Source organism: Trifolium pratense, linkage group LG3 (genome assembly GCF_020283565.1).
Source record: "Trifolium pratense cultivar HEN17-A07 linkage group LG3, ARS_RC_1.1, whole genome shotgun sequence".
NCBI lineage: Eukaryota > Viridiplantae > Streptophyta > Magnoliopsida > Fabales > Fabaceae > Trifolium > Trifolium pratense.
This window is the reverse complement of record NC_060061.1, coordinates 1985045-2001100: the sequence shown is the minus strand read 5'-3', so window position 1 is coordinate 2001100 and position 16056 is coordinate 1985045. Positions and strand designations below refer to the sequence as shown.

The 16056-nt window shown below is 34.1% G+C and overlaps 1 protein-coding gene, 1 long non-coding RNA gene and 1 pseudogene across 3 annotated transcripts; 1 reads left to right on the top strand and 2 right to left on the bottom strand.

Moving 5' to 3' along the window:
* The first annotated feature begins 2692 nt into the window (after positions 1–2692).
* LOC123913508 lies at positions 2693–4137 on the top strand (annotated as a pseudogene).
* A 2670-nt stretch (positions 4138–6807) lies between these two features.
* LOC123918292 (putative F-box/LRR-repeat protein 23) lies at positions 6808–8632 on the bottom strand. 2 transcript variants are annotated; one of them, XR_006812744.1, is made up of 3 exons: positions 8069–8632; positions 7233–7899; positions 6808–6994 (listed from the first exon to the last, which is right to left on the bottom strand). XR_006812744.1 is itself a non-coding variant. In XM_045970303.1 (2 exons), the coding sequence occupies exons 1-2, from the start codon at positions 8416–8418 to the stop codon at positions 7341–7343; spliced, it is 909 nt and encodes a 302-aa protein (XP_045826259.1). In that variant the 5' UTR covers positions 8419–8632; the 3' UTR covers positions 7149–7340. The 2 variants fall into 2 exon arrangements, 1 of the variants encoding a protein (XP_045826259.1); XM_045970303.1 differs by lacking the exon at positions 6808–6994 and having other exon boundaries at positions 7149–7899.
* A 1396-nt stretch (positions 8633–10028) lies between these two features.
* LOC123918293 lies at positions 10029–10697 on the bottom strand. Its single transcript, XR_006812745.1, has 2 exons — positions 10538–10697; positions 10029–10427 (listed from the first exon to the last, which is right to left on the bottom strand). It is a non-coding gene; the product is annotated as an uncharacterized LOC123918293 (long non-coding RNA).
* Between the last annotated feature and the right edge of the window lie 5359 nt (positions 10698–16056).

The following is a 16056-nucleotide window of genomic DNA, read 5'->3' as shown; positions in this document are numbered from 1 at the left end:
GTACCATTGTCTTAAATTGAGGTTCCGGTCGCAAATGAAGGAACGGTTGTGGTTGTTGTATTGCAGCTGTTAAAAGTAAAAAAGTTTCGTTTGATTTGACGCAAATTAATATTTGAGGTTAATAATCATGGTCGAAATTGTTTGATACGGCTCCTAGTACGGTTACAATGCTTTCATAGACGTGAATGAAAATTACACTGCATTTGCGGTGCATTGTGAAAGCTATTGTATCAACAATATTGGGAATGCAAACCACAATTTAAAACTTTGGTGTGTACCAAAAAGCAGCAAGTAAAATATAAACATATTTAACCTAGATTTACAAAGTGTCTCTGTTTTTAAGTCAATAAAATAAGTCATAAGTTCATAATGAAAAGACAGTTACCAAACAGATTTTTTAGCTTATAAGCCACAAAACATAAACTATAAGTCAGTTTGTTGAGCTTGCCAAACAGACCATTAGATGATTTCTGTACTTTTAATTAGTTGGTTTTTTTTTAATAATCATCTTTTTTTCTAAACATTATTTTTTTTTCTAATTTTGTTTTTTAACATTCATGTACTCTTAATTAGTTGGTTACAAATATTATGGGTATACGTTATTGATAAGTGCTTAAAATTTGGTGGTTTTAGTATAAAAAATGTTAAACAGTGCCTCCGATATACTAGTTAAAAATATTAATAAGAAAATTTTGTCGAGTAAAATGTCAAATACCCCCTCGGGTTGGGAATAGGCCAGACGGCCTACAGGGGCCTTCGGCCTGCCCTGTTGAAGCCTGACATGGCCTGACCTGTTTATTAAAAATAGATACACGTGCTTTAACTCCATGTCTTAACTCGATGTGTCCTGTGCGGACGAGCTGCTTATGGATCTCAGTGTTATAGCTTATTGGGCCTAGCCACCTCAACCCAAAACAAGGCCCATTAGGTCAAGCAATATTGCACTATAAAAGGAGACACTTAGAAGGAAAAAGGAGAGATCCATTCTAGGTTAAAAACAATATATTGTAATAGTCATTCTCTTGAGTGCTCTAGAATTCTCTAGGGCAGCCACCTCTTGTATTAATCTTATGTTTACTTACGTGAACAGTATCAAACCCGCACCCACACACCGTTGGGTTCAGGTTTTTCCACCCAAACTCAAACCCATAAAGTTCAGATTTCCCCAAACCCATTCTAATTCTAAGCGGGGATGAAAAGTATAACTCCAAACGCATACCTAACGGGGATCGGGTATCCCCAACTAGGTTCGGGTATCCCCGTTATATCTCTTTCTACATGAATTTTGATTGTATTGTTGTATTTTTTTTATTAAAGAAAAGTTAAAAACCCAAAATTATTTTGTTTCAACAATATTTTCTTAAATAAAGAAAAGAAATAGATAAAAAGGTTTGTTTATTACTCAAATTAAAAATAAAAAAAATAAACATATGAATGTAATTTAAAAGAAGTAAAAAATAAACATATGAATGTAATTTTAATATATAAAAGGACGGGTTCGATGTGTGTATCAATATCCTCATTACCCGCCCCAACCCCATATTTTGAAATCGGGAAAAACTCAAACTCAGTCAACTCGGATCCATGGACATCCATGCAAAATGAAATGTTTCGATTTAAAATTGAGACATTAAAAATTTGCAAAAAGGACACTTATAAATTATAGGAGTAAGGCGGATGGAGTAAATTTGAATGATCATTTAAAATTGTACATTACTGTACTCCCTCCGTCCCGAAATATAGGCAAAAAAAAAATCACGCTTATTAAGAAACTCTAAATTTTACCAAAATAAGCAATTGAGTTGCCTAAACTACCATTATCATAGAAGCCAAAAAGCCAAGAAGCTTACTTTTACTTTATGATGATAGAAGCCAAAAAGCCTAAAAGCCGTAGAAGCTACTGAAGGGTAATATTGTAACTTTATCATTAGAAAGGATGTATTTTGCTTATATTTTGGGACATCAAAAAGAGATTTTTTTTGGCTATATTTCGGGACGGAGGGAGTACATGTTTAAGAGAGCAGGACCATTTTTTAATTGAGTTTTGAAAAAACTATTCTTTCAAAGAAAATCATAAAACATTTATTGGAAAGTGGAAAACAAAGAGCAACTTTTATTATCATTGGAAACATAACAGCTTTTCATTCTTATCCCAGTTGTATCTTTTTCAAAACGTTTATGTACCCGGTTTATACTAAGAGCACCATTATCGCCTGTATTTTAAGCGTGTCTACAGTGCTTGTGTCAGGATGTACCAATATTTGAGAGATAAGCAACGTGCATTAAAATGAAACGTTCATAAGCAGAAGAACGTTGCTTTGCTGCTCTGCTGGCAATGAATAGCCAATGAATGACAATGGAAAATATTAAAAAATAAATTAAATGGGTCCAATGGGACCTATTTCAGAGTTTTTTATGAGTTGTTTGAATATTTAAGAAATGTGGTTGAGTTGTTTAAATAATTGAGAAGTATAAAATAATATAAAAAATTAAATGGGACCCATTTAAAGAACTCAAGTGGGTGCAAATGTATAATGATGCTCTAACACAGTACACTTTTTCCGAAGTTTATTTCAAATTATGTTTCACATTCAAAACGTTTAGTCTTCACTGAAGTGTGTATAAAAGGTTATAGTAGTAATATTTCCAGAAACAATTTATACTATAACCGTTGGCTTGCAACATTGCATAAATGATGATGGAATCTTCTTCTATTCCTGCAAAGGATGCAGAAGCTGAGACCACAAATTTGCCAAATTGGCTTGAACTTCCGAGAGACATCACTGCAAACATTCTTTCGAGGCTTGGTACCATTGACATTGTGAAAAGTGCTTGCCTAGTTTGTCCCCTGTGTTGGAACATTTTCAAGGATCCTCTCATGTGGCGCGCCATTAGTATGACTGATATTATATTACCTCTTTTAGTGGCCATTATTTAGAATTTGAGAAGATTTTTTGTTATGCTGTTGATAGAAGTTGTGGTTATTTGGAAGACATTGATATTGATTGAGTATTTTACCACCCGTGATATCCTTGATTATGTAGCTTTGAAGTAATTACTAATTACTTATTATGTCAAATCTTTTTTCTCGTATTCAACTGTTAATATATTTTTCATTATTTGTGATTCACTTTCGTAAGAGTTCCTATTTCTCAATTATTTATGGCTTTATATATATATGTATGTTTATCAAGCATTAATTTTTTAATTACAATTTGCAGAGCAAGTAACCTACGATGCATGCGGATTTTGAATAGTTGGAAAGTTTCGGATAAAGGATTTATTGATGCGGACATTTCATGGTCTAACATCGTATATAAAGATTCTCTTGAAGCCCTCGGCCGATCATGCCCTCTTTTAAAATCTCTCAAATTTAATAGAATGTGGCCAACTATTCCAGGTTCTGCTGCTGATAATGATGATGACGCTCTTATTATTTCAGAAACAGTGCCTAGACTATTCCGTCTTGAAATTACAGGAACCAAGGTTTAAAATTGCGGTTGCGGTCGTGGATGCGGTTGCGGTTGCAGTTGTTGCGAATGCGGTCATTGCGGTTGCTGCAATGCGGTTGTTGCGGCGTGAAATCATTTTGAAATTTCACAAGCTATATAGAATTAAACTAGTATGTAACTACACTATTTATCCATCATTACATAGTCTTAGTTTATTCTATACACAATAATTTGAATGGATTGAAAATAAACGGTTGATAGATTTTTAAAAGTAAGATTTTTCATTAATTTGACACAAATTAAGATTTGAAGTTCACAAATTTTATTTTTTGATGAGAAAATTTGAACAAACATAGCCGAAAACATCTGATGCGGCTTTCGATGCGGTTACGATGCCGCCGTACACGTGAATTAAGATCATCAGCAATACTGCGGCTGCAATTGCGGATGCGGACCGCAATTTAAAACCTTGACAGGAACCAAGCTCACTAATATTGGACTTCTTGCTATTCTTGATGGATGTCCTCTTCTTGAGTATCTTGACATTCAAGCATGTTCTAATCTCAGTTTGAGTGAAAGTTTGAGGAAAAGATGCCTTGAGCAGATTAAGGAGTTTAGACAGCCAATGTTCGATTTCTTTGATGACAGAGATTATTTTGAATATTGTATTAATTACTGTCGGTGATTCTCATATATTGATCTGTATGATTGATCTGTCATTTTTTGAATGAAAAGTAGTTTAAAGTATTAAACCAAAGAGTGTTATTAACCTGGCAATGTTAATATCTGGTTTCCATCCACACATGTTCAATATATTATGGATTTTTGGTTTACACACTGCAATATTGCGAAAGTGTATCAACAATATTGCGAATGCAATCCACAATTTAAAACCTTGGTTTGTACCAAAAAGCACCAAGTAAAATATAGCTTACAGAAAGAAAAAAAAACCAAGTACTGTAAAATATAAACATATTTAACTTAGATTTACAAAGTGTCTCTGTTTTTAAGTCAATAAATAAGTCATAAATTGATAATGAAAAGACCGTTATCAAAAAGATTTTTTAGGTTATAAGCTATAAGACATAAACTATACTCCCTCCGCCCTTATTTATAAGCAAAAGTCAACAAAATTGTTTGGCCTTAAATATAAGCAAAAATTAACGAATTCAACACTATTTAATATCATTATACCAAAAATACACTTTCTTTGAAACTCACTAATTTTAATACTGCTACCATTCAATTGGTTATTTTTTCTTCTTCCTAGAATCCATTATATCTTCTCTTAATTTTGGTTATAAATGTAGTGATGGAAAGGTCACGAGAGCAGAGGAGTGTTTTGTTTTCAAGATAAAACTGTGGGAATAGTAAGCAACTTTTATTACTACTATTATTATTGATTGAAAACAACAGTTCTTATTCATAGCCTCTCACCTTTCTTTGGCAAAACGTTTAAGTCTTTTCTCCTTGAAAACTACTACGTACCTAACCTTCATGGCTTCCCTCAACAGAGACATGGTTAAAGAACACGATTCTGAAATGGAAAGAAACAAAAATACTTCTTCTCTCAAACCAACTCGCTTTGAAGCTCGTAAAAATGTCACTGCACCCTCTGGATCAAGAGATGCTATTGTTGAAACTTTGATTTTCAATACTTCTATGAACTTCCCGTTCCGCTCAATCACTTATCCTCGGATATCTACTTTCCTACCTTGCTTTGCTACTCCTATGTGCTACCTTACACATATGGATAATCTCATGTCTTCGACTGAAAGATGGACCGAAAATTGTATGGGATGGGTTCCCCCCTATTCTCAAATTTATATTATATTGGTATCTTGTTCTACATCCAGACCTTTCGCGCTATGGAATGCGCTGGTTTGCTGTCCGCTGGTTCTGAAATCCTGACTCTGCTTAACGGTTTTCTGACCGTATACCCCCTGGACAGTGTTTACGTCCCTGGTCCTCTTGTTCAATGCTTTAAGAACATTTCTTGTTTTTGGCCTTGCGCAACAGACCGATTTGGAAATGTTTCTCCTTCAATTCCTGCCCGCCCCGGATGGAGTCAAGACCTCAGTTACCGCCTCAAAGACCACCTAACCACTCATCTTCCTCACATATACTTATTTGCTTCTCGACTCAGATCGACTTGCAATGCTGCTACTCGTGCCAATGTGAGAGAATCATCGTTCACAGCTGATGTTGACGGCCCTAAATATTTGGCTACTTTATTTAGTCAGCCGTGTGATCTTAATGCAAATGAAATTGCTAACCTGACTGGCCCGGGTGCTGCTCATGCTTATGCAGGAAATCTCAAACTTTGGCAAAAAGCTGCTGCCCAGATTGACCTTTTTGGCTGCTGCCCCATACTACTTGATGTTAATGAACATGAAGTTGTCGACAGTTGGGCCTCTTTCCTTGGATTTGATGAATCGACTGCATGGTTTGGCTCCCTCAATGCTATGATGGCGAAATACTGTCAATTTTGGAGAGCGTCTCGACCTCTTTCTGAATGCTCGCCTAGTGGATCTGCTGCTGGAGCTGTTGTTTGTCGACAACTTTCTGGTTCGCTAATTTATGAATTTAGCTGGAATGCTCAATCAGGTACACACAATGCAACAACCCACGAAAGTGACAACCAAATTGGACACTATTCGATGAACCAAACTTTCTCTCTAAAATTCTCTGCTGCTACAACAATTGAAGACATACCTGAAGATCATCTCTATGCTGCTAGTACCTACAATGTCAAGTTGCTCCCTGTCAACAGTGATGCTGCAAACTACCATCATGGAAGATTTTGGGACATTTTCCCCAACACTCGTGAACTCACGCGCACTCAGATTATACCTGGTGTCCTTGCTACAATCACTCACGAGTTTCACAGCAACTCAAGGATCTACCCTGATCACGCCTGAAACTACAAATGATCAGCTGGCCCTCTATTGAAGACGCCTACATGCGTCTTTTTTATGCATCTATGTAAGCGATATTTCGGTTCCTCTAAAATTTTTGCTGTTTTCTAGTTTTGTCTGGAGCTTAGACTTTTCTTATAATTCTTTAAATTTCAATGAAACCCTATCTATGTAAGCTTTTTAATCCTGAAAAAAAAAGGGTTTAGGTGCCCCATTTTAGGGTCTATTAAGAGTAATCTTTTTCCAAAGTTCATTTCGAGAATTCTATGTACTGACTCTGTATGAACAGAAATATTCTTAATGCTAAAATTATTCAGTAATTGTTAATTTAGTGTTTCTATTAATATTTAAACTATAGAATGTGTTTCATGTTAGTTGTAGACCATGTTATAAGTATCAACTTGTAATCTTTCGCCGATAGTTATTGTGTTAAACTGTTAATTAATGATTTAGTTTTGTGACACTTGTTAAATTGTGCTCGAAAACATTTGGGAATGTGAATGTTAAGGGATGGACTTTGTTTTTCCAGTCATTAAGCTCTCTAATCTTATGATCTTATCATTGCCGTTTTGTCTGCCATCGTTATATCATCTTGTACCAGTCCTGTGATAGATTTTGTTGAAGCTGAATTTATTAGGACGAAGTGTATTAAGAAAAATGATTCTAATTAACAAATGTGCACAAGAACAAAGACATAAAATATTGAAGTTCATAGCAAATAAATTGCATAATTAGCAGAGAGAAAAATACGAGAGTAAATGAGTGCTATGAAATCAACTGAAATATCAAACTTCTCAACTTGACTCAATCCTTTATCTCAAATTTCTAACAAGAAATGTAAAATTTGAATAAAAAAGGATACATCAAAATGCTTGAAGAATAGATGTAGAATACTTATAAGTTATAACAATTTCACAACTTCACTCAATCCTGTTAGCTATGTGTTTAAGAATAGATGTAACTAAACCAATTACCATTGCCTCAGATTTTCATCATCACTTAGACCTCCACTTTCAGAATGATCTGATGGATAATACTCATCTGATTGAGAATGATCTGATGGATAATACATCAAGAGGTCATCTTTATTGTCAAGCAGTCGTAAATCCTTAATTTGCTCAAGACATCTTTTCCTCAAACTTTCGCTCAAATCAAGATACAGACTTCGTTCAAGGTTAAGATATTCAAGAAGAGGACATCCGTCAAGAATTGCAAGAAGCCCAATATTTGTGATCCTGTTTCGGTTGATATCAAGACTGCGTAGTCTAGGCATTGTTTCTGAAATAGCAACAGCATCATTATCATCAAAACCCACAATAATTGAATGCCCTATTCCTTCTCTCACAAATTCAAGCGATTTTAGATGTGGGCATGACCGGCCTAGTGCTTCAAGAGAATCCTTTGTTAGGCAGCTTATTGAATTAATGTACACCTCCTCTAGTAGAGGAAGCTTTCTCACAGCTTCAATAAATCCTTTCTCTGAAATTCTCCGGCATTCTTCTAGTCGCAAGCATCGAAGGTTACTGGCACTGCAAAATTTCAATAAAAAAATATTGAGATATGCTTGATAAAAACAATACATAAAGAGAGGATCTTTAAGCAGCAAAACAGTTTTTAAAAAAAGAATCACAGATAATAAGAAATACTATTATCGGTTGAATAAAAGAGAAAACAAATTGAAATTAATAATTACTGTACTTTTCAGCTATATATTCAAGGAGTTCATCACTGCAAAAAGTGTCAATTACAATGTCTTCTAGGTGACCGCAACTTCGATCAACAGCATAACGAAGGATCTCATCAAAATAATTAATGTAGCGGCGGTAATAAGTTTCAAAGTAGTTTATCTGAATGGTGCGCCAAATGTGAGGATCCTTGCATATGTTCCACCATAAAGGACAAACTAGACATACACTTGTTACCAAATAAATGGTACTAAGCCTTCCAAGGATGTTTGCTGTAATGTCTCTTGGAAGATTTAGCCAATTTGGCACCTTTGGCTTCTCACCTTCTGCATCCTTTACAGGAATTGAAGAAGATGCCATCATCACATGTAAACGATACTGTTATAGAAACTAAACTTATAGTGAAAACTAAACATTTTAAAAGTTAAGGAGAATGCTAACTAATCTCACGGAACACCAGTAAAATTGTCTTGAATTTTGTATTGTATAGTCAACATCTTAAAAAATTTAAATTTTACTTTTTATGCATATTTTTTCTTTTATTACTCTTAGAGTATTCTTTCCGGCTTTATTTATAAGAAAAAGTTACTTTTTAGATTAGATACATTGGTTTTCCAATGAATTTAAAAAGTAATTTTTTCTTATAAATAAGGCCGGGAGGATTACTTATCACGTCTGTACTTTTAATAAACATTACTAAAATGGGGTACCTACACGATTAGCCGAAGAAACGTGAGAGATTGTAGTATATTTAGAAGACATATAAATAATAATAAAAGTTGCTCTGTTTCCTTTTCTTAAAAACATCTTCTGCTCTCGTGAACATGAATCGTTAAATGACCTTTCCATTCCATGGACCATGACTAATTTTATTTTTTTATAACATTCCATGACTAAATTAAAATTACGAGGGTAGCCAAATGTTAGTTGGTTCAGTGGTGATTGACGCTGAACTTGGTAAAGAGGATCATCGCTGCAACTGCATTTGAGAGGGGACTGAAACCACTTGATGTCAGAACTCGTCCCGAACTCTGGATTACTAGGGCTCCTTCACCTAGGAACCAGAGGCTGAAAACCAAAAATAAATAAAAAATTCCGAGGGTAAATTGAATTTTTGACCTCTAACTTTCATAAATTGCGATTTTGACTCATAACTTTACTCCATTTTACAAAATGTTGATCTTATTGATTTTGACCAAGTCAACGCATATATGAACAGAGACTCATACACTGTGTTACAAAGTCAACGCACACATGAATAATGACTCGCATACTGTCCATGCGTGTGTTGACTTTGTAAAAATCAGTAGAGCGCCAGCCTTTAACAAAATGGACTAAATTTAGATGATTAAATTTAAAAATGCAATCTAGCCAAATTACATAATATATCATACTTTTTGTTATACAAAAGAATACTCTCGTCCTTTCTTTTTTATAGGAAAGAAAACACGTAAATTTTAGAGAGACATTTTTTAAAAAATTGTGATTTAAATTAAGTTAAAATCTCTAATATGAATATTTAAGTTATGAAATGTCAAAATCACTCTTTTTATTCATAAAAAGATGAATATTAAATAACTTTTACTATTTTTAGTTAAGTTATCATAAAAATTATTTTTAAAAAATACAAAAAAAAAATTAGTTTTTGAAAATTAAAACAAACGTACCCTCATTTGAGTGAACTATCAAATGATTTAAGTGAACTATAGATTCATTAAGTTAAGTTGTAATGTAGTAATCATTGAGTTATCCAGTCTTAGTATTTTTCGGTTTTTGGTCTATTTTTACCCGTACGTCACAACATCCGATCAACTTCAAATTATTGTTATCTTGTGCTATTGATTTATGCATTGATCAAATAAATTCCACAGTAAATTCGAATTTGGTCTAGATATTGAAATTATAACTTTTGAGAATAAGAATTTTTAGGTATAAGATATAATTCCAAGGTCTATGAAATGAAAAAAAGAAAATTAAACGAAAGATATATATACAATTATTATTCGATGATTTTTTTTTAATCACAAATAATATTATACGTAAAGAACAAGAGAAAGTTCATAATACAAAAAGGTATCACAAATACATTCCTCCAACACTAATAACTTCTAAAAAACACACAATCCTCCAAGCACACCAAAAATTAAACACTTATTATTGGGTGCATTATAATAATAACTTATCAAAAGATACAATTATTGCATGGATTTCTTCTAGTGTAAGAACTCATCCTTCTCTTATTTATAGCCGTATGGTACTTATACTATATACAACACACTCGTTGTTAATGCAATGATACTTGCGAGTCCAAATTTGTGGACAATCATCTCTAGTATTACATGGAACAGGCTTATTAATTAAGTTTGTATATCCTGTAATGAAAAGATAGAATAAGAAAATGTTACTAATTAATTAAACTGAGATATAATTAAGATTGTGTAAGATATTTGAAAAGGATAGAAGAAAAAAAAAAATAGGTTACCGCAATCAACTCTCTTTGCAACAAGAAATAAGAAAAAAGATAAAATCATAACATACACAAATTTGAGAATTTTAGCCATATTATTTCTATCTTTATATGCAAAATAGTGAATATCATTTGATCATTTTATAGTGCATAAAGCGCATACGTTATTATGACAAACAATAATATAATATATCTAGCTTTTAAGAAGTTGAAAAAACCTCTCTAAAATGTAAATCATTATTATTAAGTGTTGAACTGATTGTGACTTGAAGCTAACTTGCCCGACAAGCAAGCTAGTTAGTTAGTAGTTTTTCAGTTAGTTTGTTATGTTGAGTGTTTTTAGGGAATTCAGTTAGCTTGTATTCCTATATAATGAGCCTCTTGGCATGTAACTACACATTGATTTGAATGCAAAAGCTATTTTTCTCCAACAAGTGGTATCATCGCCACATCTGGTGGTGCATTCAATCAGAAATCCAGGGAAACACTGTGTGAGCTTGAGTTTTTTTGTTTGATTTTTCTTCTTGAGGGAGGGAAACAAGTGTGTGTGTGCATACACAACATCTGGGTGTGTTCTTTAAACTCAATTGGTGATTTCTTGAAGGTTCTTCAATGGCGGAGAACAAGGATTTTGGTTTTCCAATACCAAAATTCGATGGTCACTATGATCATTGTAGCATGTTGATGGAAAACCTGCTTCAATCGAAGGAATATTGGAGCATTGTAGAAACAGGTGTGCCAATTCTTGCAGCAAATGCTAATGCTGAACAAACAAGAATTGTTAATGAAGCAAGATTGAAAGATCTCAAAGCCAAGAATTATTTGTTTCAAGCAATTGATAGAACAATCATTGAAACAATTCTTGACAAATCTTCATCGAAGGCAATTTGGGATTCCATGAAGCACAAGTATCAAGGATCAACTAAGGTCAAGAGGGCTCAGTTGCAGGCTTTGAGAGGAGAATTTGAGATCTTGCGTATGAAAGACGATGAATCAGTGAATGATTACTTTGGAAGAGTTCTTGCCACTGTAAACAAGATGAAGATTCAAGGAGAAACAATGGAACAACGCATTGTGGTTGAGAAAATTCTTAGATCCATGACTAGAAGATTTAACTATGTGGTCTGTGCTATAGAAAAATCAAATAATGTGGAGACTTTGTCTATTGATGAACTCCAAGGATCTTTGTTGGTTCATGAGCAGAAGATGAAACCAGCAAAAGAAGAAGATCAAGCCTTAAAGATCACACATGGAGGTGGAAACTCAACTAGAGGCAGAGGTCGTGGTGGCAGAACTAACCAAGGAAGAGGTAAAAGATTGAATAAAGAAAGCATAGAATGTTATAAATGTCATAAACTTGGTCACTTTCAATATGAATGTCCTGATAGTGAAGATTATGCAAATTATGCTGACTATAATGAAAGTAGAGAGGTTTTGCTGATGGCATTTGATAGATCTTTAACCAACAGTGCAAAGAGTAAAATTTGGTATCTAGATTCAGGTTGTAGTAACCATATGTGTGGAATTAAGGAATGGTTCTTTGATCTTGATACAAATTTTAGAGAAACTGTAAGATTGGGAGATAACTCACAAATGAGTGTGGTAGGAAGAGGCAATGTTAAGCTGCAAATGAATGGTTTGACACAAGTCATCACTGCAGTATATTACATCCCTGAGTTGAAAAATAATCTGCTGAGTATAGGACAACTTCAAAAGAAAAATCTCACTTTTGTGTTCAAGAATAACTGGTGTAAAGTTTACCATCAAGAAGAGGGGTTGATTATGTCTTCTCAAATTTCTTCCAACAATCTCTATCCCATCATCACTGAAGCAAAAATGGCATGTTTTCAAGAGAAAATTGAAGACATGAATCATCTCTGGCACTACAGATATGGCCACCTTAACTACAAAAGTCTGCAACTCATGAATCAGAAGAACATGGTAAGAGACTTACCTAAGATAGAAGACTCAAAACTTGTGTGTGAAGATTGCTTAATTGGCAAGCAACACAGAGACAGCATTCCAAAGACTAGTAACTGGAAATCAACAAAGAGGTTAGAATTGATTCACTCTGACATATGTGGTCCCATAACTCCTTCATCCAACAGTGACAACAAATGTGTACTTACTTTTATTGATGATTTCAGTAGGAAAACTTGGGTGTATTTTCTGAAAAATAAATCAAGTGCCTTTGACTACTTTAAGAAGTTCAAAAGCATGGTGGAGAAGGAAACTAGTGAAGCTATCTGCTGCTTAAGAACTGATAGAGGAGGTGAATTCAACTCTAATGAATTCAAAGAATTTTGTGAAGAAAATGGTATCAAAAGACAGCTCACAGCAGCCTACACACCTCAACAGAATGGGATAGCAGAGAGAAAGAATAGAACCATTACGGATATGGTAAGAAGCATGTTGGCAAGCAAAAGTATACCTAAAGAATTCTGGCCTGAAGCAGTCAATTGGGCTATATATGTGCTAAATAGAAGTCCTGCAGCTGCTATACCTGACAAAACACCTGAAGAAGCATGGAGTTTCAACAAGCCCACTGTGAAACACTTCAAGGTCTTTGGATGCATTGCATACACACATGTTCCAGATGCTCAAAGAAAAAAGCTAGATGATAAGAGTATAAAGTGTATTTTTCTTGGAATCAGTGAAGAATCTAAGGCATATAGACTTTACCACCCACCAACAAAAAGAATCATTATTAGCAGAGATGTGAAGTTTGCTGAACAAGAAAAATGGAAATGGAATAACTCAAAGGATCCTGCCAACACTATGAGCACAGATAGTGATGAAGAAGCAGGTGGAGGAGACAATGTGAATGAAGAACTTGCTGACAACACACAGGAAGATACATCTGCAGATGTACCAATCACTGAACACACAGGTACTTCTACTACAACAAATGCAAGTGCTTCTAATTCAAACTTGGATCAAGGGAGAATTAGAAAGCCACCATCATGGCATGCTGATTATGATACTACAATGGATGAAGAGGATTTTATAGATGAAGAATCTATGAATTTGATAGTCTTTGGTCCCTGTGTTCAAGAAGATCCTGTAAAATTTGAAGATGCAGAAAAAAGTCAAGAATGGAAAGCTGCTATGAAAAATGAAATTGAATCTATAGAGAAAAATAACACTTGGGAACTCACTGACCTCCCTAAAGGAGCCAAAGTTATTGGAGTTAAATGGATATACAAGACCAAGTTAAATGAAAAAGGAGAGATTGAAAAATTCAAAGCTAGACTTGTAGCCAAAGGGTATGCTCAGAAATATGGCACTGACTACAAGGAGGTGTTTGCACCTGTGGCTAGATGGGACACAATAAGATGCTTATTGGCTATTGCAGCAATGAAGGGGTGGATAGTATACCAACTAGATGTGAAGAGTGCTTTCCTCCATGGAGAACTAAATGAGACAGTTTATGTAGAACAGCCTTTAGGCTACATAAAGGAAGGTAGTGAAAACAAAGTTTATAGACTTCACAAAGCACTATATGGATTGAAACAAGCTCCAAGAGCTTGGTATAGCAAAATTGAGCAATACTTCACTAAGGAAGGATTTGAAAAATGCCCTCATGAACACACTTTATTTGTGAAGAGAAATGGTGATGCTGATTTGTTGATCATTAGCCTCTATGTTGATGACTTGATTTTTACCGGAAACAATAGTGGTATGGTCAAGAGATTCAAGGAATCTATGATGAAAACTTTTGACATGACAGATTTGGGAAAAATGAAGCACTTTCTTGGCATTGAAGTAATTCAAAGTGAAAAAGGAATTTTTGTATGTCAACAAAGATATGCTAAAGAAGTATTGGAAAGATTCAAGATGGATAAAAGTAATGCTGTGTGTAGCCCTATAGTAACTGGTACTAAACTCTCAAAGCATGATAAAGGTGAAGAAGTAAACCCTACACAGTTCAAACAAATTGTAGGAAGCTTGATGTATTTGACTGCTACTAGACCAGATCTGATGTTTGCTGTACATATGATAGCTAGATTCATGGAACACCCTGTTGAAACTCACATGATGGCAGCCAAACGAATACTAAGGTACATAAGAAGCACTCTTGAGGTTGGAATTCTCTACAGGAAGGACAATCAAACTGAACTCATAGCTTATTCTGATAGTGATTATGGTGGAGATGTGGATGATAGAAAGAGTACATCAGGGTATGTATTCATGCTTGGATCAGGTGCAGTATCATGGTCATCAAGAAAACAACCTATTGTCACACTATCTACTACAGAAGCTGAATTTATTGCTGCAGCACATTGTGTATGTCAAGGAATCTGGTTGAAAAGAATACTTGAAAGTATGGGTTTGAAGCAGCAAAAGTGTCTAGATGTTTTCTGTGATAACAGCTCAACCATCAAATTGAGCAAAAACCCTGTGCTTCATGGAAGGAGTAAACATATAGATATAAGATTTCATTTCTTAAGAAATCTGAGTTGTGAAGGAATTGTTGAATTAAAGCATTGTGCTTCTCAAAATCAAATTGCTGACATAATGACAAAAGCTTTAAAGTTGGAATCGTTTGAAAAGCTGAAACAGATGTTGGGCTTGTGCAGCAGCTCAAATATGGCAGAAGATGTAAACTCAGTTGATCAGCACAACTAAGTTTAAGGGAGGGAATGTTGAACTGATTGTGACTTGAAGCTAACTTGCCCGACAAGCAAGCTAGTTAGTTAGTAGTTTTTCAGTTAGTTTGTTATGTTGAGTGTTTTTAGGGAATTCAGTTAGCTTGTATTCCTATATAATGAGCCTCTTGGCATGTAACTACACATTGATTTGAATGCAAAAGCTATTTTTCTCCAACATTAAGTGTCTCTTTTTTTTGACAAATTATTAAGTGTCTCTTAAATAGAACATAACTATGTTTGTCTCTTTAACACACTAAATGAATAAGCTGCTAGATTTGATCTACTGTTGAACATTTGAATAATATGCATGAGATATCATGTGTTCTATCTTTAGCTCATTGTAAGAAAAGAAAATGAAAAATATAACAAATAATAATAATAATAATAATAATAATAATAATAATAATAATAATAATAATTCACAATATTGTGTCACAACAGGTTGAACTTATATGTTTATTAGGATATGAATCCTTTAGATATGTTAACAGTTATCTCTCAAAAGTGGCTCTTGGAAGATCTTTTAATTTAATTTATGTGGCTCTTTAGTTGATTAAAAAAAAAACAGTTATCTCTCGAAAGTCTCTCAAGTCTCACCAATAAATATATAGAAACCCTTTAATGTATCCAACGGATGAGAGCGAATTAAAATAATAATTGACAAAAAGAATTAAAAGCATAACACAATCACTCACTCCAAATCTTCATTCTGCTAAAATTACTTCCATATAATTGAAATTAAATAGTGAATTTGAACAAAAGGTAAAACCATTAAACATAAAATAATTTGAAATTCGAGTTCTGTAAACCCAAGAATATATTCATTTAGAAAAGACTCTATTAGGGTTCCCTTCCCTTACCGCCATTGTCACTCCACCCTTC